The following is a 13,838-nucleotide window of genomic DNA, read 5'->3' as shown; positions in this document are numbered from 1 at the left end:
TTGCAGGTTTTCCTGTCCGTTGAGGAGGGAGGTCAATGTATATAGGGATTTCCCAATAACAAGTAGTAATGCTATTCCTTTACCCTTCTTGGTCACAGCAATGTAGTAGGAGCTGCCAGCTTCATGTGTTTTAATTTTGTCAGAGCACTTTGAAAAAGTGGTATGTGGTATCTGGAAAGCTGATGTTACGTGTGAAGATTACAGACAAGCTTTATCTAAGGAAATCTGGCTCTCGAAGTTCTGAGAGTTGTGCCTCTTCGGTTTTCGAACAAGCAATCCCGTCGAGGATCTGACTCTCGAGATTCGGAAAGCTGTGCTACTCCGGTTTTTGAGAAAGTAATTATGTTGGGAGTCTTTTCTCGAATGTGAGTAAAGGTTGGACGTTCTTGCCAACCTGTCTTGCCGCAAAACACGGAGGTCGACACACATAAGGACTTTCCAGTTGTCAAGCAGTGGTGCTGTTCCTTTACCCTTATGGGTAATAGTAGGGTAGCTGGAACTTCGAAATTCTCGTGCCTAAACTTTGTCAGAGATCTTTGACAAAGTTATATGTGGTACCCGAGGAGTTGATGGTGCATATGGAGAGCGGTGATTGAACAGTAAGATTCACGTGCTTTCTACTTCACCAGAAATCTTCGACAGATTGCCCGTAATTTCCGCAAAGCTGAGTGTGCATGTGACAGGTGCTGACGAGGCTGAAAAAGCAGGTGCTTCTTCGATTTCTGAGATCGGCCCTCGTGGTCTCTGAGCAGCCCAGCTTTTGAGAAAGCAAACGCCTCTTCGATTTCTGAAGCTCCGTCGAGTGCAGATTTTTATAGAGGATGGCATTAAGTTCCACAGCACACTTGAATCTCTACCAGTAGAAGCTCATTTCTTGCACTTCTAAGATCTTGATTTGTCTGACCTCTTCCCTCTTCAACACATTTGAAAATGTCTGGACCCTCCGACCGTCGTTTTGACTTGAACCTTGGAGAAGAGACAGCCACGCCTTCTCCCGACAACATATGGCGCCCATCCTTCATATCCCCTACTGGTCCTCTTACCGTTGGGGATTCTGTGATGAAGAATGATATGACCGCTGCAGTGGTGGCCAGGAACCTTCTCACTCCCAAAGATAACAGACTACTTTCCAAACGGTCTGATGAGTTGGCTGTTAAGGACTCTCTGGCTCTTAGTGTTCAGTGTGCAAGTTCTGTGTCTAATATGGCCCAACGCCTATTTGCTAGAACCCGCCAAGTTGAATCATTGGCTGCTGAAGTGATGAGTCTCAAACAGGAGATTAGAGGGCTCAAGCATGAGAATAAGCAGTTGCACCGGCTCGCCCATGACTATGCTACAAACATGAAGAGGAAGCTTGACCAGATGAAGGAATCTGATGGTAAGGTTTTACTTGATCATCAGCGGTTTGTGGGTTTGTTCCAAAGGCATTTATTGCCTTCGTCCTCTGGGGCTGTACCTGGTAATGAAGCTTCAAATGATGAACCTCCAATGCCTCCTCCTTCTGGGGTTTTGTCAAGTACTGAGGCTCCGGATAACCACCCTCCGGTGCTTTCTCTTTCTGGGGCTCTACCGACTGCTGAGACTTCCCCTAAGCAACCTTTGTGAAGGCTCCCTTTTGTTTGTTTATTTTGACTCATGTATATGTACATATTTGTGGCTTATCGAAAATATTAATAAATAAGCTTTGCTTCATTTCAACATATTGTGTTAAATACACCAAAGCCTTCTTCATAAAGTTCTTTGAATTTTTGCTTTTGTTGAAACCTGTATTGTTGAAGCTTTGTGAGTGAAGCATGTAGTTTGAGGTAGTGTTCCCTTAATTTCCCGAGTGAGGAAAACTTCTCGGTTGGAGACTTGAAAAATCCAAGTCACTGAGTGGTTGTGAGACTGCCGAGTATCAAGGTGCAGTAGCATATGGTGGGAGTCCCCCAAGTCTTCAGGCGAAGAGAGTTGCCGAATGAGGTGTCTAGCTAGTAGTCAATGTCATGAGTAGGAAAACTTCACTTGTTTCTTTTCGAAGTGGTAACCCAGGGCTCTTTCTTCATATACTGTTTTTTGTTATGAAGATGTGTTAGGCCCAAAGAAGTGGAGGCCTAGGCCCTTTTTTTTTTTTTTTTTTTTTTTGTAATGTTTGTACAGATATCTATAATGTGGCCTTTGTCATGATTTTGGAGGATGGGTGTATTCGAATCCAATGAGGGGTAGGGTATGACTCATTATCATGTGCCATGATTTTGTCTTCCTTTAGCTTTTCTTTTGCTTTGCTTTACCATTTTTGCTTTCCTTTAGTCTTCCTTTAGCTTTTCTTCAATATAACACCATTTTCTGTGGCTCAGATCGCAAAACCATCTTCATGAAAGTTGTTCCTTAGCTCGTGAACTACAACATATCCGAATTGGAGATCCATTGGAGCAGTACAACTCCAGAAATTCAGGTATGATGAGTGATTGTTCGTCATTTGTATATCAACGCGTCAGACTTGTTGTGAGCTTCACAAACTCCATTGTCTCTTGCTCAGATCAACATACTTTCTTCATCGAAGTTGTTCCTTAACTTGTGAACTACAACATATCCAAATTTGAGGTCCCTCGGAGCAGTATAACTCCAGAAATCCAAGTATGATGAGTGACTGGTTATTATTTTTCTGTCAACCCGTCAGATTTGTTGTGAGCTTCGAAACTCCATTTTCTATTGTTCAGATCAGCATGCTTTCTTCATTGAAGTTGTTCCTCATCGTCTCTTTCATAACATATCAAAAATTCAGAATGAACTAATGGTTAAATACTTCCAGATCTTCGAAACATCACAGCAGCTTCGAAATCTGCAAGAATCCGACTGTCATGTTTGGAGCTTCAACACTTTAATTTCCGTCGCTCAAACAGAAATGGTTCCTTCTTGAAAGTTGTTCATATGCTCAAGAACTATAGGGTGTCCAAAATTCAGCTCCATTGGAGAAGAGCAGAGGTTGCAGAAATTTGATAGATGAAAGGAGGCGGAAGTGGGAGAGAGAGAAAAAGTCTCTTGGGTTGGATTTCTATTTTGGGGCAGATTCCAATTTTTGTAGCACCTTCATTATTGATGAATTGCTTGTACTTTTGTCCATTATGAAACTTGGGACTTTGGCTTGTTGTTGGATCTATTATAATATGTTTGGGAACATATATAAGTGAATAAATAAGAAGGAAAATTTTGGGCCCTTGTGGGTGTAAAACAAAAAATGTTTATGTTTACCCAAGTGTTTTTGTACAAGTTCAAGGGCATCTTGGGTTTTGTGAACAAAATTTGTTTATTTGGAGCAAGGTTTTGTATTGAAGCTTTGTAGGTGAAGCTTTGGTGTTGAAGCTTTGTAGGTGAAGCTTTGTAGATGAAACTTTCTAGGTGAAGCTTTGATGGTGAAGCTTTGTAGATGAAGCTTTGTAGATGAAGCTTTCTAGGTGAAGCTTTGATGGTGAAGCTTTGTAGATGAAGCTTTCTGGGTGAAGCTTTCGAGGTGAAGCTTTGATGGTGAAGCTTTGTAGATGAAGCTTTCTGGGTGAAGCTTTGATGGTGAAGCTTTGTAGATGAAGCATTCTGGGTGAAGCTTTGATGGTGAAGCTTTGTAGATGAAGCTTTCTGGGTGAAGCTTTGATGGTGAAGCTTTGTAGATGAAGCTTTCTGGGTGAAGCTTTGTAGATGAAGCTTTCTAGGTGAAGCTTTGATGGTGAAGCTTTCTGGGTGAAGCTACGTAGGTGAAGCTTTGTAGATGAAACTTTCTGGGTGAAACTTTTTGGATGAAGCTTTTTTTTTTTTTTTTGGGTGAAGCTGTTTTAAGTGAAGTTTTTTGGCTGTGTATGAATAGATCTATTGTTTGGATATAAGCCATTGTTTGGTTGTTCCTTTCTTTGTATAGTCTTGTCGACACATACTTAGATTTTGTTTCGTGTTGGATATATCTGCTTTGAGGTTTCAACACTTGAGTGTTCCATTGCTAGGAATGTAAAAGAGTGAGGGCCAAGTTGGCTAAATTACCTCTTTAGTGAATTCATTGCCAAATGGCCTTCATTACATAGGATGCCGAACGGCTATAGCTCAACACTTGTACATCGTGAGTCTATTTGTAGTAGTACTTCAAGTGATCAGCGTTCCATGGATGGCCAAGGGTCTTGCCATCGAAGCTTCTAAGTGTGTAAGAGCCAGGGCGACTGATGCCAATGACTTCATACGGTCCATCCCAGTTTGGACTAAGTGTGCCTTCACTCGGGACTCTGTCGCAGAGTAATCTTTTCTTTAAGACCCAGTCTCCTATTTTGAAAGAGCGAGGCTTGACCCTAGAGTCATAATAGTTGGAGATGCGCTGCTTGTAGGCGACATTCCTCAAGTGAGCTTGGTTTCTATGTTCCTCGACTAAATCCAAGTTGAGGGTGAGTTGTTTGTCATTTTCACTTTGAATGTAGTTCTGGACTCGGAATGTTGCTTGCTCGAGCTCAACAGGGACAACCGCCTCTGTGCCAAAGGCAAGTGAGAATGGAGTTTCTCCTGTTGAAGTCCGATATGAAGTGCGATATGACCAAAGAACTTGGGGTACAAATTCTGGCCAACAGCCTTTAGCTTTGTCCAAGCTGGTTTTCAAAGTGCGCTTGATTATTTTGTTGATGGCCTCAACTTGTCCATTAGACTGGGGATGAGCTGGAGAGGCAAAGCATAAGTTGATGTTGAACTTAGAGCAGAACAACCTGAACTTCTTGTTGTCGAACTGTCGCCCATTGTCAGTGACTATCGCATTGGGAATGCCGAATCTACAAAGGATGTTCTTCCACACGAAGTCTTCTATCTTTGCCTCAGTAATGGTTGCCAAGGGTTCTACTTCGGCCCACTTTGTGAAGTAGTCCACTGCAACGACTGCGTAACAGACTTTGCCCTTCCCTGCCGGCATTGGGCCGATCAAATCAAGTCCCCACTGGGCGAAGGGCCAAGGGCTGATCATAGGAGTAAGAGGCTCTGGAGGGGAATGAGGAATAGCCGCATATCGTTGACATTTGTCACATGAGCGGGATACTTTGATGGCATCCTGGTGGAGTGTTGGCCAGTAATATCCTTGGCGAAAAGTCTTGTGTGCTAGGGACCGAGATCCAGCATGATCTCCACAGACTCCCTCATGTATTTCCCGAAGGACGATTTCCGCCTCGGCAGGCGTAAGACACCTTAAGTATGGCAGGCTAAAACCTCGCTTATAGAGTTGATCATTGATGATCAGGTAGTGGGTAGACTTGTATCGAATTTGCTTAGCCTGGACTTTATCATTTGGGAGGGTGCAATGAGCAAGGAAATTATAGATCGGGGTGATCCAACTATCCCCCTGTTGTAAGTTGCATACTTCTGCGGCCATGGTGCTTGGTGTTGCCAACAATTCGACATGAATTTTTCTTCCAATCTTGTCTTCCACAGCCGAGGCGAGGCGAGCCAGGGCGTCTGCATGACTGTTTGCCGCTCGAGGAACTTGGGTGATCTGGTAGTGGAAGTGCTTGAGCAAAAGTTGTGTTTGCGCAAGATATGCTGCCATGGAGCTGTCCTTAGCATCAAAGTTGTTGGTAACCTGGTTGACCACCAATTGGGAGTCACTGAAAATATCAATTTGTTTAACCCCGAGGTGTTTGGCCAAACGTAATCCTGCTAGAAGGGCTTCATACTCGGCCTCATTATTTGATGCCTTGAATTTGAAACGAAGAGCATACTCCATTGCTACTTTGTCAGGTGTAGTCAAGACTAGTCCCGCTCCACAGCCCTGTTGGTTGGATGAGCCATCAACATACAGACTCCATGCTGAGGTTGTTGGTTCTATCTTCTGAGCTTCCGGGGGTAATGAAGCCACTGCTTCAGGTGTAGAAGCAATGTCAACCGGATATGTGAAGTCGGCAATGAAGTCTGCCACTGCTTGGCTCTTCTCAGCTGGCTTTGGTTGGTAGGAGATGTCAAACTCACCCAACGCTATTGCCCATTTGATCATTCGCCCTGAAGTGTCAGGACTTTGGAGTATATGTCGAAGAGGATAATTGGTAAGCACGATGATGGAGTGCGCTTGGAAGTAAGGGCGGAGTTTTCGAGCAGACATGACCAATGCCAGAGCCAATTTCTCAATGTTAGAGTACCGTGTCTCCGCATCTTGTAAGGCTTTGCTAGCGTAGTAGACAGGTCGCTCAATATTCCCATCCTTTCGAATGAGAACAGAACTTACGGCTGAAGCTGATACCGATAGGTAGATAATGAGAATGTCTCCTACCTCGGGCTTGGAGAGTAGAGGGGCTTTACTCATGTACTCCTTGAGGTTTTTGAATGCCTCGACACATTCATCAGTCCATTTAATGTACTTCCTACTTCCCTTAAGTGCTTTAAAAAAGGGAGCACATTTGTCTGTGGCCTTAGAAATGAACCTGGTTAAGGCTGCCACCTTGCCAGTAAGGCTCTGGATGTCCTTTGAAGTTACCGGTTCCTTCATGTCGAGGATTGCTTTGATCTTCTCGGGATTAGCTTCAATGCCTCGTTGGTTAATCATGAAACCTAAGAATTTGCCAGAGCCTACGCCGAAGGCACATTTGTTGGGGTTTAACCTCATTCGATACCTCTTCAAAATAGTGAAAGTTTCAGATAGGTTGGTGATGTGTTGGTCAGCATGTTTGCTCTTGACTAACATATCATCAACGTAAACTTCCATGCTCTTCCCAATCTGCTCGGCGAACATTGAGTTGACTAGTCTCTGATAAGTCGCTCCTGCATTCTTTAGGCCGAAAGGCATGACTTTATAGCAGTATAGTCCTCTGTCGGTAGTGAAGGCTTTGTGTTCTTGATCCGAAGGGTTCATGAGGATTTGGTTGTATCCTGAGTAAGCATCCATGAAGCTCAGGAGTTCACACCCGGCCGTAGAGTCTATAAGTCTGTCAATAAGAGGAAGAGGGAAGCTATCTTTCGGACACCCTTTGTTTAGGTCGGTGTAGTCAACACACATTCTCCACAAGACCTTTTGAAGCAAAAGACTTTCTTTGGTCGGATTTTTCTTAACAAGGACCACATTTGCTACCCATGTCGGGTAATTGACTTCGCGGACAAAGCCTATGCCTTTGAGTTTTTCAACTTCTGCTTTCATTGCCTCGTATCGTTCAGCGTCATAAGATCTTCGCTTCTGTCTCACCGGCTTGATCTTGGGGTCAATACTCAAACGATGACAGATGACATCGGGAGAGATGCATGTCATGTCCTCGTATGACCAGGCGAAGACTTCAGTGTTCTCTTTCAAAAAAGATATCAATGCTAACCGAAGGGGTGGTGACAATGTGGTGCCAATATTCACCATGCGGTCTGGATGATCTCTTGAGATAGGTACCTTCTCCAACTCTTCAGCAGGTTGGGCTTGCTGGGTGAAAGAGTCATCTCGAGGATCATCGGGTTGATTGTTGCTATCAGGAAGATCCAAGTTCGCTTCATCTAGGCTGGTCTTTGTGACTTGGTCATGTACAGACAGGGTTTCCTTGGGTCCGGGCAAGTGTTGTTGCTTAACTGAAGTGTTGTAACATGATCGTGCACTAAGCTGATCTCCTCTGATGTAGCCGTTGCCATGGGGGGTTGGAAATTTCATCAACAGCATATGCGTGGATACCATAGCCTTGAGATCATTGATGCCTGTGCGCCCAAAGATGACATTGTATGCCGTTGGGCAGTCAACCACTAGGAAGTTAGTGGTAATGGTAGCCGTGTAAGGGCCTGTACCAATAGTAAAGGGTAAATGTATGCTCCCTAAGGGTTGCACGATATCACCGGAGAAGCTTATCAGAGGAGAAATCGAGCGATCGAGCAAGTGTTCAGCTACACTGAGTGCCTTGAAAGCTTCGGCAAACATGATATTGACCGAAGCCCCTGTGTCTACGAGGATTCGTCGAACATCAAAGTTGGCTATGTGAGCCTCCACGATCAATGGGTCGTTATGAGGGTAGATGATGCCTCTTTCTTCCTCAGGGTAGAAACATATCGGATCCCAGTTAGGCTTTTGATACTTCCCTCCCCTGATGTCTTCCACGTGAAACACTTGATGACCAGGCCTCAGAATTCGTTCACTGTTTTTCATGGCCCTATTGGAAGATTCAGATATGGGTGTGCCGCCGCTTATGGAATATATGACATTCACCTGGCGTTGGTTACGGTTATCCCTTTGAGGGTGAAGAAGGAATTGATCAATTTTTCCTTCTCGTGCCAAAGCTTCAATACGATCACGGAGGATGATACATTTCTCGCTATCATGGCCGTTATGCTCATGGTAGCAACAAAACATGCCCGCGTTATTCGGAGGCGTGTAATCTGGGTGCCTCGGCTTTGGCTTTGGTATCAGGTGAGCTATGCTGGGGTAAATGGCCGCGCATGTGGCATTCAAGGGCGTGTATGTCTCATACCTTGGGGTAGGGGGTATCTTGACGCGGGTTTGACCCACTGCATTGACTGCCTGGGAGCGAGCGTTATTGTGGCGATACCCTTGGTTATCGGGATAGTGTCCCTTACTCTTTTTACTGAAAGGAGAGTGGTGAGGATGGAAATCCTTCCTCTTGCCTTGAAATTGATATGTCTGTTGATTCGGTGAAGCATTATGCAAGGCATGGGGAGGTGCCACTGCTGTTTGGAAAGTCGAGGTCTTCTCATTTAGGTGAGTTTGGTTTCCACCTCCCACTTGTTGATAAAGGATGGTTGTAGGGGGTTTCTCCTGATATGTCTTTGCCTCGGCGGAGGCATGGTTATAAGCCTGCGCCATCACCTCAGAGTAAGTCTTCCAAGTATTGGCATTGATCATGTATTTAAAGAAACAATCACGTAGGCCTGCCGTGAAGGCTTTGAGGGCAGTCTTGTCGTCTGCCTCGGCACACCGGGAGTATTCATGGCTGAAGCGGCCAGCATACATACGTAATGACTCGTCTGGCTTCTGGCGGATAGTGTACAAGTCATCTGCAGAGTGCAAGCGATCGGTTTGGAAAATGTGTTGGGAAACAAATAGTTTCCTCAATTCCTCAAATGAGTCTACCGTCTCAGGTGTAAGACGACAATACCAATTTAGAGCTCCACCAGAGAGGGTGGAGGGGAAGAGAAGACATCGCTCTTCGTCGGTGTGCATCCGGTATGCCATGGTGGACTCAAAGAGGTTAAGGTGCTCAATCGGGTCCTCTTTTCCAGTATAAAGTTGCAAGCCAAGCTTTTGCTTTATCTTTGCTTGAAGGGGGGTGTTGAGGATCCTCCTTGTAAGAGGGCCAGGCCTGGGTTGGTTCCAGTCAGGTATTTCAGCCTGACGTTCAGCCTTCAACTTGTTTACTTCCTCAAGAAGTTGTAGGACAAGGGGGTCCTGAGCGGAGTTATGTGTCACTGGAGCTTTCTTTCGTAAATCTCCATCTCCTATTGGAATTAGGAAGGTTTGATCAAGGGCATGTGATTTTTCCCTGGACTCGCTGTACTGGCTTCCAGGGTATGTCTGTCGGAACACCTCTGAGTCCCCTGTACCCTCATGTCTCTCTAGGACTTGTTGCCCCTTCCCCAAATTGGTGGCCGGCTTGGGCCGTGGCAGGGGACCGAGTCTCTCAGAAATCCTTGGGTCATTAATCTTTGAGCTTATATGGATGGAATTCTCTCGACGTTGCTTCAGGAAATCCCGACAATCGCGAAAGACGGCTTTCGATCCTTCTGCCCCTTCAGCAAAGAGGTGTCTCCCTCCACTTCTCATGGTTCGGGTCGAAGCAACTGGGTTAAGAGAAGCCTCATGTTGATTATCAAATCGAGGGGTAATCTGTTCCCTATCAGGGATATCTATGTCGAATGCATGTGACCCTCCATGTTGGAGGGCACCCAGTTGATGGTTGACTTCCACGGGGGCAACAAGCTCGCGTGTCTGAGCTTGCCTAGCTTCGTGGAGTGTCTCGAAGAGCTTCTCATATTGCTCTTGGAGGACCTCATTCCTCATTGCTATCTTGTTGTTCTGAGCTTCCAACTCATCGACTTTAGCTTGAAGAAGAACTCGTTTTCCTTCCTTCTTTCGTTGTTTCGCACTATGTGCAAGGGGGGTGTCATTCTGTGTGATGTGGCTTCCTTCGCTTCCCATGTTGGAGAGGGATGCCTGATCAAAAGAAAGTGTACGAATGATAGAAACCAGCTTGACACAGCTGAAGAGAGTAGGAATAAGTGTCGTTTCCCACAGACGGCGCCAAATGTTGATGCACAAAATCTGTGAAGACTTTGGTACAACAGAAAGTGTCAGGTTTTGTGACCTTCGCTTGGTTGCTTCGGTCACTAGTGAGGATAAGTATGTAAATGAATAGAGACAGAGAAGCAAACACAGGATGTACGTGGTTCACCCAGATTGGCTACGTCCACGGAGTAGAGGAGTTCTTATTAGTAGTGAAGGGCTTACACAAGTACAAAGGATCAAGCTCTCAATTTAGTGAGTTCTTGTGAATGATTTAACACAAATGGCATTAGGCCATATTGTGGGGGAATGACCCCTATTTATAGAAAAACTTGTAGCTTTGTCACATTGACATGTGTCATGTTATGATTGGTTCTTGATGTCGACACGTGCTGCGCTCTGATTGGCTTCTAATCTTGACACGTGTCGAGTAGTGATTGGCCTCCTGGTCGGAGGGGAACTCTTCTGGGTCCTTGACAGTATAGCGTTGGCCGGTGCTCGGTAGTTTCGGGATTGGTCAAGTATGGTACAAACACACACAAAACAGTCCCCACGTCCGGCTCCTTGAAAAATCCTTGCAAAATCTCTAGCAACCCATCCAAATCCACCCCTCCGCGTTTAAGTGTACCAAGCTCCATCACAATTAACCTTAATTGTACGAAATGGAGGCTTTGCCCGCCTCTCCTGAACCGTCCCCCCTACTCGACACTGATGTCCATCTAACTGCACTTGCTCCCCTCCACATTCCTCGATCTCACTCCATTGTCGCTACAGAAGCTCTAAAGCAACTCAAGGCTCCACTATGCTCTTCTCAAATACCACATTATTTCTACATTTCCAAATACGCCACAAACCACACACTACCCACCGCATAAGTTTGTCCACCTCCACCTCGTCACTATATTTCCTACTCAACCATTTCCAACATTCCAAAAAATCCCCACCCTCCACCGAAACCACATCCATTTGTAATGTGAGCCAAACCAAAAAATTCTATCAAACAAACATTTGAAAAAGAGATATACCTGTGTCTCCATGTCCTCCCCACAATGTGGACAACAAGTCTCTAACCGAACACCCTGGCGTTGTAGATTAGATCGAACCGCAAGGATATTTTTGCAACCATTCCAAATAAAGTGCCGGAGCTTTGGAGGAACCGACAACTGCCACACAACCAACCTAATAGGATCTTTAAGATGATCTCACTTGACTAACATGTACCATTTCATCCCAGCTCACCATTCCGCTCCATCTCCTGAGCCACCTTATATCCCGATTTGATCGAGTACATCACATTCCGTGTATAGTGCCAAATGATACGATCTGGTCATCCAAATCGACTAAGTGGTAAACTTAATATAATGCGGGCTTTCTCATTATTGAACATCGATCAATCACATCCATTTTCCATTTACCATCAGGAGCCACGAACTCCTTAACCCTTTGCGGCATCTCCGTAGACTTTGAAATTGGGATAAAAGTACGCGGAATAGGTAACCAGGGATCTTTCAGAATCCGAATACTCCGTCCGTCTTCAACCCGCCATCGTATGCATCCTTTCAAAAATTTCCGTCCCTACAAAATACCCTTCCAACCCCAAGAAGTTCCTCTTCCCACTGGTGCATCCAAAAAAGAAGAGGAAAGGTAATATTTTGCTCAAAGAACCTTTGCCAATAAAGAGTCTGGATTACAGATAATACGAAACCCAACCTTCACTAGCATGGCTAAGTTAAAAGCAATAATTTCCTTGAACCCAAGCCCTCAAAATGTCATACCTTTCGCCATCCCCCAAGCCATCCAATGAACCCCCTTCTATGTTTTCTGGTCTCTACACCAAAAACGGGCAATTGCTTGTTCAATTTCCCTTGCCAACTGAATGGGTAATTCAAAGCAGGACATAGTGTAATTAGGCAAAGCAATCGCTACACTTTTAAAAAGTACCTATTTCCCAGCAACCGATAGAATCTGTTCTGCCCATCCATTAATTCTCTCATTTAGCCTATTCCATATATCTTTAAACACCTTTTTTTTAGACCCCAAAATCCGCTTGGATACCTAAATATTTGCTGAAGTTCTCTTGATATTTAATCCCCAACACCTCTGATAGCAAAATCCTCAAAGCTTGCAGACACAAGAACTAAAGTATGTCGGGTTTTTCTCCAAATTCACGAATTGGCCTGACCTTTTAGCACATTTTGGAGTACACCATTAACGTTTAACGCCTCCGTTTCCGTTGATTGACAAAATAACATCGAGTCATCCATAAAGAAAACATGAGAAAGAGGCTCGACAACATGACTAACTGTCATGCCCCGAATGCGCCCAACCTTGTCTTCATTTTGTATTAGGGCAAAAAAACCTTTGGCACAAATTAAAAATAGAAACGTCAATAGAGGGTCCCCTTGGCAAAGACCCTTACAAGGTGTGATGTTCCTCGAAGCTTCCCCATTTACCATCACACTATAAGAGAAGTTTGTACGCACTCCATCACACACTGACAAAAAGTCCCATCAAATACTAATTTATGCAACATAGCATTCAAAAATGGCCATTCAACACGATCATAAGCCTTAGCCATATCCAGTTTCAATGCCATGAAATTGATCCATTCCTCATCCCCTTGCTTCATAGAGTAAAAACAATTCATGAACCACTAGTATATTATCTGAAATTTGTCTCCCCGCCACAAACGCTACTGATTCGGACTAATTATCTTAAGAATCACTTTCTTTAATCGATTCGTCAGCCCTTTTGAAACAATCTTATACACCACATTGCATAAGGATATTGGCCGAAATTGGGACATTTTCCTTGGATTGTCCATTTTGGAATAAGCACAATGTTTGTGTGATTCAACTCCTTTAGCATTTGACCAGTTTGAAATAAAGTTTTAACCATGCCTAGCACCACACCACCCACTATTTCCCAATGATGATGAAAGAACCCAACATTAAACCCATATGGACCCGATGATTTAGTTGGGTGCATTTGATAGATAGCATGCTCAATCTCCACATCAATCACCGGAGCAACCAATAAATTATGTTCCAACCCTCGGCACACATGGTATAATCTCCATGAAATTAGATGCCCTGGCCGAAGAAAACAAAGATTGAAAGTATTGCACTGCAATACCTTGAATAGTCTTATATAGGCCATGCCTCTTTAGTCCAAAAGATTTATCTTCCATTTTTTAGGCTTCTTGTGGGTAAGTAATCTATGATCCTATTACGGTAATAGGATCTTCTCCAAATCCCTTCCATCTAAATCCGAAAGATCTTTCAATCTTAGCTGCCCATAAGAAAATCGGACTGTTAGGAAAACGTTTAGCCGCCATCGGAATAGGAAGAAGCTGCAATGGCAAAAATGGCCATTAGATCCTCTGCATTGAATCCCCCGTGATGGTGTTGACGATAAGAAGGGTTGAGAGGGTGCAGAGGTGGAGGAGACGACGATGCTGTCAGAATCGTAGTTAGGCTCGATAGTTTCATGGTCCTATTCGAGGCAAGATTGAGATCGTGGCTTTATGGACCTATTTGAGGAAGAAGATGAAGCTGTTATAGCTTCGCGGCTGTGCTGGAGGCAAGGCTTGCATACAAAATTCAAGATTCGGAGGATCTAGTTGGGAGGAATTTGGAGAAGATCCTTTCCCGTA

At 44.4% G+C, this 13,838-nt stretch overlaps 1 protein-coding gene across 4 annotated transcripts; it reads left to right on the top strand.

Annotated features, from left to right (window-relative positions):
* The first annotated feature begins 461 nt into the window (after positions 1 to 461).
* Positions 462 to 3,139, top strand: LOC126588936 (uncharacterized). 4 transcript variants are annotated; one of them, XR_007611672.1, is made up of 3 exons: positions 1,590 to 2,434; positions 2,519 to 2,666; positions 2,792 to 3,139. XR_007611672.1 is itself a non-coding variant. In XM_050254099.1 (2 exons), the coding sequence occupies exon 1, from the start codon at positions 931 to 933 to the stop codon at positions 1,603 to 1,605; it is 675 nt and encodes a 224-aa protein (XP_050110056.1). In that variant the 5' UTR covers positions 462 to 930; the 3' UTR covers positions 1,606 to 2,434; positions 2,519 to 3,139. The 4 variants fall into 4 exon arrangements, 1 of the variants encoding a protein (XP_050110056.1); XR_007611674.1 differs by having other exon boundaries at positions 1,597 to 2,434; positions 2,519 to 2,616; positions 2,700 to 3,139; XR_007611673.1 differs by having other exon boundaries at positions 1,600 to 2,434; positions 2,519 to 2,616.
* Positions 3,140 to 13,838: the final 10,699 nt, after the last annotated feature.

This window comes from Malus sylvestris, chromosome 11 (assembly GCF_916048215.2).
Source record: "Malus sylvestris chromosome 11, drMalSylv7.2, whole genome shotgun sequence".
In the NCBI taxonomy this organism is placed as follows: Eukaryota; Viridiplantae; Streptophyta; class Magnoliopsida; order Rosales; family Rosaceae; genus Malus; species Malus sylvestris.
This window is presented reverse-complemented; position numbering and strand designations above follow the sequence as displayed.